The sequence below is a fragment of the Capricornis sumatraensis genome, chromosome 14 (assembly GCF_032405125.1).
Source record: "Capricornis sumatraensis isolate serow.1 chromosome 14, serow.2, whole genome shotgun sequence".
Classification (NCBI taxonomy): Eukaryota; Metazoa; Chordata; class Mammalia; order Artiodactyla; family Bovidae; genus Capricornis; species Capricornis sumatraensis.
Window position 1 is genome coordinate 40,137,285 of NC_091082.1, and position 14,261 is coordinate 40,151,545.

A 14,261-nucleotide genomic window follows, 5' to 3' on the forward strand; every position below is an offset into this window, starting at 1 on the left:
AATATCGTAATATAATTTATAACATGTTGAATATACTATGTACAGAGTCCTGAATAAACTAAGATTATGGAGGCTCTTAAATAAATACTCTTGGTTTTAATATCAATGAAATATGTAATGGAGTTTCCAAAACTAATCTTTAGAATTATTTCTATATAAGCCTAACTTCAAAACAACACATCCTTTAGAAAGCATATTTCAAATATATCTGGAAGCTCTAAGAAAAATTCTATAAAGAAGGTATGGTACATACAGATAGTGGAATATTATTAAGTCATAAAAATGTAATAAGGCCATCTGCAGCAACATGAATGGACCTAGAGATTATCATACTAAGTGAAGTAAATCAGAAAGAGATTGAGTGCAGCACTTTCACAGCATCATCTTTTAGGATTTTAAATAGCTCAACTAGAATTCCATCACCTCCACTAGCTTTGTTCGTAGTGATGCTTCCTAAGGGCCACTTGACTTCACATTCCAGGATGTCTGGCTCTAGGTGAGTGATCACACCATTGTGATTATCTGGGTCATGAAGATCTTTTTTGTATAATTCTTCTGTGTATTCTTGCCACCTCTTCTTAATATCTTCTGCTTCTGTTAGGTCCATACCATTTCTGTCCTTTATTGAGCCCATCTTTGCATGAAATGTTCCCTTGGTATCTCTAATTTTCTTGAAGAGATCTCTAGTCTTTCCTATTCTATTGTTTTCCTCTATTTCTTTGGATTGATCGCTGAGGAAGGCTTTCTTATCTCTCCTTGCTATTCGTTGGAACTCTGCATTCAGATGCTTATATCTTTCCTTTTCTCCTTTGCTTTTCACTTCTCTTCTTTTCACAATTATTTGTAAGGCCTCCCCAGACGGCCATTTTGCTTTTTTACATTTCTTTTTCTTGGGGATGGTCTTGATCCCTGTCTCCTGTACAATGTCACAAACCTCCATCAATAGTTCATCAGGCTATGAGACCTAGTCCCTTAAATCTATTTCTCACTTCCACTGTATAATCATAAGGGATTTGATTTAGGTCATACCTGAATGGTGTTGGAGAAGACTTTTGAGAGTTCCTTGGACTGAAAGGAGATCCAACCAGTCCATTCTGAAGGAGATCAGCCCTGGGATTTCTTTGGAAGGAATGATGCTAAAGCTGAAACTCCAGTACTTTGGCCACCTCATGAGAAGAGTTGACTCATTGGAAAAGACTCTGATGCTGGGAGGGATTGGGGGCAGGAGGAGAAGGGGATGACAGAGGATGAGATGGCTGGATGGCATCACGGACTCAATGGACGTGAGTCTGAGTGAACTCCGGGAGATGGTGATGAACAGGGAGGCCTGGCGTGCTGCGATTCATGGGGTTGCAAAGAGCCGGACATGACTGAGCAACTGAACTGAACTGAACTGAACTGAATGGTCTAGTGGTTTTCCCTACTTTCTTCAATTTCAGTCTGAATTTGGCAACAAGGAGTTCATGATCTGGGCCACAGGCAGCTCCCGGTCTTGTTTTTGATGACTGTATAGACCTTCTCCATCTTTGGCTGCAAAAAATATAATCAATCTGATTTCGGTGTTGACCATCTGGTGATGTCCATGTGTAGAGTCTTCTCTTGTGTTGTCGGAAGAGGGTGTTTGCTATGACCAGTGCGTTCTCTTGGCAAAACTTTATTAGCCTTTGCCCTGCTTCATTCCATACTCCAAGGCCAAATCTGCCTGTTACTCCAGGTGTTTAATTACCATTAATTTATTTTATTCCCTCTGAAGTCATTGTCAAATAAAACAACTGACTGGTTGTCATTCTGATTTATCAGTCTATCTCTTATGAATTTAATTACCATGAGTCATAACAACATGCTATGAAAAACTCAGATCTAGACAAATTAAGACATAGAGAATCCTCTACGAAAACTTTTCATTTTATGTTTCTCTTCTGTACATTTTAATTGTAACAGAAGAAAAAACTTGAATCTTGAAAGAGGTAAATATGTAACAGATAAAAGGAAGGACTTATTTATGCACTGTTTTGTACTTTATTAATCTCCAGTGGTAAAGCATTCAATAAAGAACTAGACAGATTTCTGAAGGATGACTTCAAAGTAGATGCTCAAGAAACACCTTTAAAGCATTTTAATGGTCAGCCCCTTTGTGGATAATGAGGTTCACAGAAAATATGGAGAATGCTCAATAAGAATTCTAAAGAAAGATTTATAATTGTAGTGACTGAGCACAAGTTCAAAATCACTATAATGAGTAAACTAAATTTAGTGGATAATTAAAATGTATTTAGCCTACTTAAAATAAATTATTCACAGCTCTTAAAAAAGAAATGAAGCATATTATTTTATCTGTGAAAATAATAATGTTTTCACCTACTAGAGAAGGTTCACTGGCATTCCATAGCAACTCACTGGGGTCCGCGTTTTCTGGATCATATATCCATAAAATGACAATCTACAAAATAAAATGTGTTCGCATTTCTTTACATTTTGGACAAATTTCATTTTTAGCTGTGGCAAAATATAACTATAAAAATGTTTTAATTTGTTTTAAAATTTTCAAATACCTCAATTTAAAAAATCAAAATTAGTGTGTGTTGTTTTTAACAAGAGAAACAATCCAAAGAATTAATAACATCCTCTACACTCCTGAGGTAAGTAATGTTAAAGCTTTATATGAATGCCTACATGTCATTTTCTGCACCCACAAATAGACACAGCAGCCTCCCCACACACTCATACACTTTTTACAAAAATGAAATTACACTGGTCATGGTGGAGGGCATGGCAACCCACTCCAGTATTCTTGCCTGGAGAATCCCCATGGACAGAGGAGCCTGGTGGGCTACAGTCCATGGGGTCACAAAGAGTCAGACATGACTGAGCAACTAAGCACACACACATTCATAGTTTGCTTTTGTCACTTGATATACCACAGTCATTTCAATAGATGTAGATCTAATTATTTTATTTTCTTCTTGAATAGACATTTTACTCTATTATAAAAGTAAATTATATTACAAATACGGCAAAAATTTTCTCTCCCACCTTATGCTTTGTCACTTACTTCCCACACTCTGCAAGTGACTACTATTGATAAGGTTTCTTCTATATTTCCATAAAATTTTTGTCCATACCCAATGTTACTTTTCTCCATTTTATGTAAATACTAGTATATTAAATGCATTTTTGAACATTATATTCACTTAAAGTTATATCTTCGATCTTTAAATGCTCTCATGAATATTTCATACTATTTTACATATTATTACAAATTATGGAGGAACCATAATTTAACAAGTAACCTACTAATAAATATTTGTTTACATCATTTTCCATTACAATCAAAGTTGGAATGAGCAGCTCTGAACATACATTACTTTGTACCTTGGAGTATTCCTAAAAGGAGAATTGATGAGTCACAGGGAATATGCATTTGCAGTTTTTAAGGATTCTGCTAAATTATTCTCCATTGAAGTTTTAACAATATACCTTCTCACCAGCAATGTATGAGATTTCTTCTTTTCTTCACAGCTTTCCCAATGTGATGTATTGTCATACATTTGAATATTGTCAGCCTGATGGATGAAAAATGGTTTTTGATGCAGTTTTAATCTGCATCTTTCCATATATTTGTATTCTATTTCTGTTTCCTGTCTGGTGAACTATCTATTCATTTCCTTTGCTCAGTTTCTATTGGGTTGTTGTGGTGGTGGTTGTTTAGACACTAAGTCATGTCTGACTCTTTGTGACCGCATGACTGTATCCTGCCAGGCTTCTCTGTCCATGGGATTTCCAAGGCAAGAATACTGGAGTGGGTTGCCATTTCCTTTTCCAGGGGATCTTATAACCCAGGGACTGAACCCGAATCTCCTGCATTGGCAGGTGGATTCCTAAACTGCTGAGCCACCAGGAAAGCCCCATTGGGTTATTAGTCTTTTATTTACTAATTTGTAGAAGTTTTTAACCTAAGGAACATTCTATGTCTTCTACATCTTGATCTGTGTGGTAGTTGCATAGACATATGTGTGTACACATGAAAACATTTGTTTGCCTTAGATTCCTTATTATCCCCATATATTGCTGTCCTTCCTTCTTTTCTCTCTTTCTCCTTCCCCTTTTCCTTCCCTCCTTCACCTCCCTTTTATCTTCCCTCTACCTTCTCTCAACCTACATAATTTAACAACTAGTTTTTATTTTTCCCTATTTTTCTCCATGCTATGAATTTGCAGAGATATATATACACACATGTGTACATGTATTTTTATTTTTTATTTATTTATTTAATTTTAAAATCTTTAATTCTTACATGTGTTCCCAAACATGAAACCCCCCTCCCACCTCCCTCCCCATAACATCTCTGTGGGTCATCCCCATGCACCAGCCCCAAGCATGCTGTATCCTGCGTCAGACATAGACTGGCGATTCAATTCCTACATGATAGTATACATGATAGAATGCCATTCTCCCAAATCATCCCACCCTCTCCCTCTCCCTCTGAGTCCAAAAGTCCGTTATACACAGCTGTGTCTTTTTTCCTGTCTTGCATACAGGGTCGTCATTGCCATCTTTCTAAATTCCATATATGTGTGTTAGTATACTGTATTGGTGTTTTTCTTTCTGGCTTACTTCACTCTGTATAATCGGCTCCAGTTTCATCCATCTCATCAGAACTGACTCAAATGAATTCTTTTTAATGGCTGAGTAATACTCCATTGTGTATATGTACCACAGCTTTCTTATCCATTCATCTGCTGATGGACATCTAGGTTGTTTCCATGTCCTGGCTATTATAAACAGTGCTGCGATGAACATTGCGGTACATGTGTCTCTTTCAATTCTGGTTTCCTCGGTGTGTATGCCCAGCAGTGGGATTGCTGGGTCATAAGGTAGTTCTATTTGCAATTTTTTAAGGAATCTCCACATTGTTCTCCATAGTGGCTGTACTAGTTTGCATTCCCACCAACAGTGTAGGAGGGTTCCCTTTTCTCCACACCCTCTCCAGTATTTACTGCTTGCAGATTTTTGGATCGCAGCCATTCTGACTGGTGTGAAGTGGTACCTCATTGTGGTTTTGATTTGCATTTCTCTAATAATGAGTGATGTTGAGCATCTTTTCATGTGTTTGTTAGCCATCTGTATGTCTTCTTTGGAGAAATGTCTATTTAGTTCTTTGGCCCATTTTTTGATTGGGTCGTTTATTTTTCTGGAATTGAGCTGCATAAGTTGCTTGTATATTTTTGAGATTAGTTGTTTGTCAGTTGCTTCATTTGCTATTATTTTCTCCCATTCAGAAAGCTGTCTTTTCACCTTGCTTATATTTTCCTTTGTTGTGCAGAAACTTTTAATTTTAATTAGATCCCATTTGTTTATTTTTGCTTTTATTTCCAGAATTCTGGGAGGTGGATCATAGAGGATCCTGCTGTGATTTATGTCTGAGAGTGTTTTGCCTATGTTCTCCTCTAGGAGTTTTATAGTTTCTGGTCTTACATTTAGATCTTTAATCCATTTTGAGTTTATTTTTGTGTGCGGTGTTAGAAAGTGATCTAGTTTCATTCTTTTACAAGTGGTTGACCAGTTTTCCCAGCACCACTTGTTAAAGAGATTGTCTTTACTCCATTGTATATTCTTGCCTCCTTTGTCAAAGATAAGGTGTCCATATGTGTGCGGATTTATCTCTGGGCTTTCTGTTTTGTTCCATTGATCTATATGTCTGTCTTTGTGCCAGTACCATACTGTTTTGATGACTGTGGCTTTGTAGTAGAGCCTGAAGTCAGGCAAGTTGATTCCTCCAGTTCCATTCTTCTTTCTCAAGATTGCTTTGGCAATTCGAGGTTTTTTGTATTTCCATACAAATCTTGAAATTATTTGTTCTAGTTCTGTGAAAAATATGGCTGGTAGCTTGATAGGAATTGCATTGAATTTGTAAATTGCTTTGGGTAGTATACTCATTTTCACTATATTGATTCTTCCGATCCATGAACATGGTATATTTCTCCATCTATTAGTGTCCTCTTTGATTTCTTTCATCAGTGTTTTATAGTTTTCTATATATAGGTCTTTAGTTTCTTTGGGTAGATATATTCCTAAGTATTTTATTCTTTTCGTTGCAATGGTGAATGGAATTGTTTCCTTAATTTCTTTTTCTACTTTCTCATTATTAGTGTATAGGAATGCAAGGGATTTCTGTGTGTTGATTTTATATCCTGCAACTTTACTATATTCATTGATGAGCTCTAGTAATTTTCTGGTGGAGTCTTTAGGGTTTTCCATGTAGAGGATCATGTCATCTGCAAACAGTGAGAGTTTTACTTCTTCTTTTCCAATTTGGATTCCTTTTATTTCTTTTTCTGCTCTGATTGCTGTGGCCAAAACTTCCAGAACTATGTTGAATACTAGCGGTGAAAGTGGACACCCTTGTCTTGTTCCTGACTTTAGGGGAAATCCTTTCAATTTTTCACCATTGAGGATAATGTTTGCTGTGGGTTTGTCATATATAGCTTTTATTATGTTGAGGTATGTTCCTTCTATTCCTGCTTTCTGGAGAGTTTTTATCATAAATGGATGTTGAATTTTGTCAAAGGCCTTCTCTGCATCTATTGAGATAATCGTATGGTTTTTATTTTTCAATTTGTTAATGTGGTGAATTACATTGATTGATTTGCGGATATTGAAGAATCCTTGCATCCCTGGGATAAAGCCCACTTGGTCATGGTGTATGATCTTTTTAATGTGTTGTTGGATTCTGATTGCTAGAATTTTGTTGAGGATTTTTGCATCTATGTTCATCAGTGATATTGGCCTGTAGTTTTCTTTTTTTGTGACATCTTTGTCAGGTTTTGGTATTAGGGTGATGGTGGCCTCATAGAATGAGTTTGGAAGTTTACCTTCCTCTGCAATTTTCTGGAAGAGTTTGAGTAGGATAGGTGTTAGCTCTTCTCGAAATTTTTGGTAGAATTCACCTGTGAAGCCGTCTGGACCTGGGCTTTTGTTTGCTGGAAGATTTCTGATTACAGTTTCAATTTCCGTGCTTGTGATGGGTCTGTTAAGATTTTCTATTTCCTCCTGGTTCAGTTTTGGAAAATTGTACTTTTCTAAGAATTTGTCCATTTCTTCCACGTTGTCCATTTTATTGGCATATAACTGCTGATAGTAGTCTCTTATGATCCTTTGTATTTCTGTGTTGTCTGTTGTGATCTCTCCATTTTCATTTCTAATTTTATTGATTTGATTTTTCTCTCTTTGCTTCTTGATGAGTCTGGCTAGTGGTTTGTCAATTTTATTTATCCTTTCAAAGAACCAGCTTTTGGCCTTGTTGATTTTTGCTATGGTCTCTTTTGTTTCTTTTGCATTTATTTCTGCCCTAATTTTTAAGATTTCTTTCCTTCTACTAACTGGGGTTCTCCAATTCTTCCTTTTCTAGTTGCTTTAGTTGTAGAGTTAGGTTATTTGACTTTTTTCTTGTTTCTTGAGGTATGCCTGTATTGCTATGAACTTTCCTCTTAGCACTGCTTTTATAGTGTCCCACAGGTTTTGGGTTGTTGTGTTTTCACTTTCATTAGTTTCTATGCATATTTTGATTTCTTTTTTGATTTCTTCTGTGATTTGTTGGTTATTCAGAAGTGTGTTGTTCAACCTCCATATGTTGGAATTTTTAGTAGTTTTTCTCCTGTAATTGAGATCTAATCTTAATGCATTATGGTCAGAAAAGATGCTTGGAATGATTTCGATTTTTTTGAATTTATCAAGTTTAGATTTATGGCCCAGGATGTGATCTATCCTGGAGAAGGTTCCATGAGCACTTGAAAAAAAGGTGAAATTCATTGTTTTGGGGTGAAATGTCCTATAGATATCAATTAGGTCTAATTGATCTAATGTATCATTTAAAGTTTGCGTTTCTTTGTTAATTTTCTGTTTAGTTGATCTGTCCATAGGTGTGAGTGGGGTATTAAAGTCTCCCACTATTATTGTGTTATTGTTGATTTCCCCTTTCATACTTGTTAGCAATTGTCTTACATATTGCGGTGCTCCTATATTGGGTGCATATATATTTATAATTGTTATATCTTCTTCTTGGATTGATCCTTTGATCATTATGTAGTGGCCTTCTTTGTCTCTTTTCACAGCCTTTGTTTTAAAGTCTATTTTATCAGATATGAGTATTGCCACTCCTGCTTTCTTTTGGTCTCTATTTGCGTGGTATATCTTTTTCCAGCCCTTCACTTTCAGTCTGTATGTGTCCCTTGTTTTGAGGTGGGTCTCTTGTAAGCAGCACATAGAGGGGACTTGTTTTTGTATCCATTCGGCCAGTCTTTGCCTTTTGGTTGGGGCGTTCAACCCATTTACATTTAAGGTAATTATTGATAAGTATGATCCAATTACCATTTACTTTATTGTTTTGGGTTCAGGTTTATACACCCTTTTCGTGTTTCCTGTCTAGAGAATATCCTTTAAATTTGTTGGAGAGCTGGTTTGGTGGTGCTGAATTCTCTCAGCTTTTGCTTGTCTGTAAAGCTTTTGATTTCTCCTTCGTATTTGAATGATATCCTTGCTGGGTACAGTAATCTGGGCTGTAGGTTATTGTCTTTCATCACTTTAAGTATGTCTTGCCATTCCCTCCTGGCCTGAAGAGTTTCTATTGAAAGATCAGCTGTTATCCTTATGGGAATCCCCTTGTTGTACATGTATTTTTAAAAAGAAGCATCTTAACATGTTCTTTAAAAAAAATTGGATCACATTATGCATACTTTCCACATTCTTTTTATTCACTCAAATATACATCATTGAATTTCTCCAGTGTCAACTCATAGTGACTGGACAATATTTTATGATATAGTTATACTGTAATTTACAGATCGATTTCTATAATAATGAAGATTTACTGTGGCTCCAGGTTTGGTTTGCTTTACCACATTACAATGCTACAAAATATGGATCATTTTCCATATAGCAGTATATACTAGTGGTTTTATTAATATTTCTGTTCAGTAGATTCCCAGGAGTGGGATTATTGACCCAAAGGGTATATATACATATATATATATATATATCCATTCAGTTCAGTCACTCAGTCATGTCCGACTCTTTGCGACCCCATGAATCGCAGCACGCCAGGCCTCCCTGTCCATCATCAACTCCCGGAGTTCACTCAGACTCACGACCATCGAATCCGTGATGCCATCCAGCCATCTCATCCTCTGTCATCCCCTTCTCCTCCTGCCCCCAATCCCTCCCAGCATCAGAGTCTTTTCCAATGAGTCAACTCTTCGCATGAGGTGGCCAAAGTACTGGAGTTTCAGCTTTAGCATCATTCCTTCCAAAGAAATCCCAGGGCTGATCTCCTTCAGAATGGACTGCTTGGATCTCTTTGCAGTTCAAGGGACTCTCAAGAGTCTTCTCCAACACCATAGTTCAGAAGCATCAATTCTTTGGCACTCAGCCTTCTTCACAGTCCAACTCTCACATCTATACATGACCACAGGAAAAACCATAGCCTTGACTAGATGGAACTTAGTCGGCAAAGTAATGTCTCTGCTTTTGAATATACTATCTAGGTTGGTTATATCTTTTCTTCCAAGGAGTAAGCATCTTTTAATTTCATGGCTGCAGTCACCATCTGCAGTGAATTTGGAGCCCAGAAAAATAAAGTCTGACACTGTTTCTACTGTTTCCCCATCTATTTCCAATGAAGTGATGGGACCAGATGCCATGATCTTCGTTTTCTGAATGTTGAGCTTTAAGCCAACTTTTTCGCTCTCCTCTTTCATTTTCATCAAGAGGCTTTTTAGTTCCTCTTCACTTTCTGCCATAAGGGTGGTGTCATCTGCATATCTGAGGTTATTGATATTTCTCCCGGCAATCTTGATTCCAGCTTGTGTTTCTCCCAGTCCAGCATTTCTCATGATGTACTCTGCATATAAGTTAAATAAGCAGGGTGACAATATACAGCCTTGACATACTCTTTTTCCTATTTGGAACCAGTCTGTTGTTCCATGTCCAGTTCTAACTGTTGCTTCCTGACCTGCATACAGATTTCTCAAGAGGCATGTCAGGTGGTCTGGTATTCCCATCTCTTTCAGAATTTTCCCCAGTTGATTGTGATCCACACAGTCAAAGGCTTTGGCATAGTCAATAAAGCAGAAATAGATGTTTTTCTGTAACTCTCCTGCTTTTTCCATGATCCAGCGGATGTTGGCAATTTGATCTCTGGTTCCTCTGCCTTTTCTAAAACCAGCTTGAACATCTGGAAGGATATGATGCTGCAAATCTAAATTCTCCTTCATTTTCTATTTTTGTTAGCTATTATTTTAATTTCATTTTGTTAAAAAAATTAGTCATTATTTAAATATTTGACTGTCAATACTTATTTAGATGTATCAGCATATTAAATAGTTCACTTGTTCATTATTTACTGCATCTGGTACTTCAGTTTTTCAGTCTGAGAACTCATGTCTTGAACTGTGGAGAAAACACCATAAGTGAAAATGAAAGTCGTTCAGTCATGTCCCACTCTTTGTCACCCATGGACTATACAGTCCATGGAATTTTCCAGGCCAGAATACTGGAATGGGTAGCCTTTCCCTTCTCCAGAGGATACTCCCAACCCTGGGATCAAACCCAGGTATCTCATATTGCAGGTAGATTCTTTACCAGCTGAGCCACAATGAAGCCCAAGAATACTGGAGTGGGTAGCCTATCCCTTCCCCAGCAGATCTTCTTGACCCAGGAATCGAACTGGGGTCCCCTGCATTGCAGACAGATTCTTTACCAATTGAGCTATCAAGGGAGCCCTGGAGAATTCTCCATAACCTTTTGGAACACCTATCATATTTATGACAAATTGTCTTGGTCTATCCTCTATGTCTATTAACTCTTTTCCATCTTTTAATTTTTATGTTCTCCATTTTGCCTGATTCCCATTCTGTATCACTAATTCTGCAGTTTTTTCAACTGTATCTAGTCTTCTATTTAATCTGAATTTTTATTTTTAGATGCCTATTTCTTCATCATAAGACATTTATATAGGATGCTCTTCAATGTTGTATAATTATGAATAACCCTTGTTCTTGTTTCTTTCTCATCTTTTGAGCAAACAAAATATGGATTTAATAACCTTTCAAATGGTCCTCATCTTTTGTTTTGAAAAGTATAAACTTTCTGCAGTTTATATGTATATATTCCAGGCAGTATGTCTTTTCCTGTGGTTTATGCCTTTTATTTTGGGATTATTTTCAGAGCATTTGTTTGCTAAGAGAGTCTTATATACTCTTGGTTATTAAATGAGTTTTATAATCACCTCTGCCTAGGCCCTATGTGTTTCACTACTTGCATTTTTGAGTTTACTCGTTGGTTCTAGGTTCTCCATCCTCTTGAGAGCAGTTTAACTTGGACATTCATCTGAAACTCTGTGACGGTAACTCCTTGTCTGTTTACAGTCCCCAAAAGGGTGTATCATCATTTATTTGCAATTAGCCAGAGAGTGGAGCTTTACTAGTTTTCATTTCACAAATCTTTAATAAATCCTAGCTTCATATAGGGAGGTTAATTTCAGCATCTCTTTCTCCCATATGTCGGAAACTTCATTTTCTATTCTCATACACATCTTAAAACATCACCCTTTGTCTACCAGGGCTTATATTTTGTATAATAAACTTACTGCAGAATTCAGCCTTATCTAACTCTGGATTTTAGTTCTTTAGTGACTTGTGACAACTAGGAAATTCCTTTAATTGCTTTTACATTCTATACGTGCACATATACCAATATTAATGTAAAAGTCTGCACTGATATTATACACACACGTATTTTGTAATGGCATTTCTATATGTTTTGAGTAAGATGGAGGCTATTCTGCATTATTTGGGTCTATAATAAAAATTTTACTTTTAGAAGTTTCTATTTTCTAGCGTAAAATTCGTTATCTACTGATAATACTTTCTTCTTTTTGCATTGTTATAGCTTTAGTAAATAATCCTATAATGTCAGTTGGGTTTGGATAGGGATACATACGGACACATGAGCTCATTCAACTATCTTGATCGAATATAGGAAGTTTTATTTATTATTATTTTCTTTCTGCCTCTTCTTTCCATTATATCATTGCTTTGAAAATATGAAAATATTTATGGAGATTTAATGTCCAAATATTACCACCTTATTTCAGTTTTCAAATTTTGGAATACATCTCTCTGTCATACTTAAAATCAGCCTTTAACCCACATGTCAAAATTTTTAGATCTCAAAGACTCTTTCATAGGCTTGAAAATTATTGAGACTTCCACAGAGCTTTTGTTTTATGTCAGTTAGCCCTATCAATATTTATTACCATATAACAAATAAAAATTGAGACTATTTAAAGATATTTATTAATTTATTTTAACATCCACAATAAACCCATTATATATTAATATTAACTAACATGTTTATGGGGACTTCCTCTGTGGCTTAGTGGTAAAGAACCCACCTGCCAGTGCAGAAGACACAGCAGATATGGGTTTGATCCCTGAATCAGAAAGATCCCCTGGAGTAGGAAATGGCAACATGTTTATGAAAAAAATAATTATTTTCCAAGATAAAGAATAGTAAGAAGAATGGTTGTTTTACATTGTGAAATCTCTTTAATATTTGGCTTAATAAGAGACAGCTGGATTATCATCAGTTCTTCTACGTTCAAGCTGTTGGTATATGGTATTCTGGTGGAAGTACATGGGGGGAAATCTATTCAGACAGATATATAGTTGGAAAAGTGTAGACCTCGTGGACCTCCTCAAAAGGCTTGTGAAGACCTAGGGGATCTTAGTCCATACCTTGAGTAACCTCTGCTCTAAGTAAATTATGTTGAGAATTAGTTTTGAAAATTCCTTGTCTGGTAAATATGGAAGAGAGAAATAATATAGTGGTAATATGTGAGGAAGTATACAAAAACTTTAAAAAAAGTTTTACCTGGGTTAAATTGTGAACAAAATTTCTGTTGGGAAAAAGAAAAATCATATTTTAGTAAACAGAATCCTAAATATTCAGTTAAATGATCTACTTTCAACATCAGTTCAGTTCAGCTGCTCAGTCATGTCTGACTCTTTGTGACCCTATGGACTGTAGCATGCCAGGCCTCCCTGTCCATCACCAACTCCTGGAGTTTACTCACACTCATGTCCATTGTGTTGGTGATGCCATCTCCAGCCATCTCATCCTCTGTCATCCCCTTCTCCTCCCTCCTTCAATCTTTCCCAGCATCAGGGGCTTTTCAAATGAGTCAGCTTTTCGCAACAGGTGGCCAAAGTATTGGAGTTTCAGCTTCAACATCAGTCCTTCCAATGAATATTCAGGACTGATTTCCTTTAGGATAGACTGGTTGGATCTCCTTGCAGTCCAAGACTCTCAAGAGTCTTCTCCAGCACCACAGTTCAAAAGCATCAATTTTTAGGTGCTCAGCTTTCTTTATAGTCCAACTCTCACATCCATATATGATTACTGGAAAAACCATAGCCTTGACTAGATGGACCTTTGTTGGCAAAGTAACGTCTCTACTTTTTAATATGCTGTCTAGGTTGGTCATAACTTTTCTCCCAAAGAGTAAGAATATTCTGTTTATAGTCCACTGTGTGTAAGTCACTTCAGTTGTTTGCAACTCTTTGTGACCCTGTGGATTGTAGCCTGCTAGGCTCCTCTCTCTGTGGGGATTCTCCAGGTAAGAATACTGGAGTGGGTTGCCATGCCCTCCTCCAGGGGCTCTTCCCAACCCAGGGATCTAACCTGTGTCTCTTATATCTCCTGCAATGACAGGTGGGTTCTTTACCCACTAAGCCACTTGGGAAGCCCTTATATTCCATTATGGACATATAAATGATTAAATACTAAATGTTAAAAAAAAAAAGCTCATGTCCATAATTAAATATAATTTTTGCTGAGGGGCATGAATCTATATACTTCTTCCTGAATAATACTGTAAGCTAATTTGACATGATCAATGCACATTAAAAAGTCCATAGTTTAGGGACTTCCCTGATGGCCCAATGGTTAAGACTCCCTGTTTCCACTACAGGGGGCACAGGTTCAATCTGTGCTCCAGGAACTAAGATTCTGCATGCCACATGGCAAGGCCAAAAAAAAAAAAAAAAAAACCTATAGAGTTTACATGTTTTAATTTATGTCAAGATAAAATTTATCAGTTAGCACTGCAAATGTTTCATTTATAGCCTTTCAGTGTAAATTTTCTGAAAGAAGAAAATTTACTTGTATATTTATTTATATGTTGTTTAGAAAGTAATTTTTCACTG

At 36.5% G+C, this 14,261-nt stretch overlaps 1 protein-coding gene across 1 annotated transcript in view; it reads right to left on the reverse strand.

Annotated features, from left to right (window-relative positions):
• Positions 1 to 14,261, reverse strand: part of CATSPERE (catsper channel auxiliary subunit epsilon) — a 147,554-nt gene that overhangs the window by 102,572 nt on the left and 30,721 nt on the right. Inside the window, exons 6-7 of the mRNA XM_068985726.1 lie at positions 12,928 to 12,952; positions 2,363 to 2,440 (exon numbers count right to left, since the gene is read on the reverse strand). Of these exons, the coding sequence (XP_068841827.1) occupies positions 2,363 to 2,440; positions 12,928 to 12,952 (103 nt within the window). The remainder of the gene's footprint in view (positions 1 to 2,362; positions 2,441 to 12,927; positions 12,953 to 14,261) is intronic.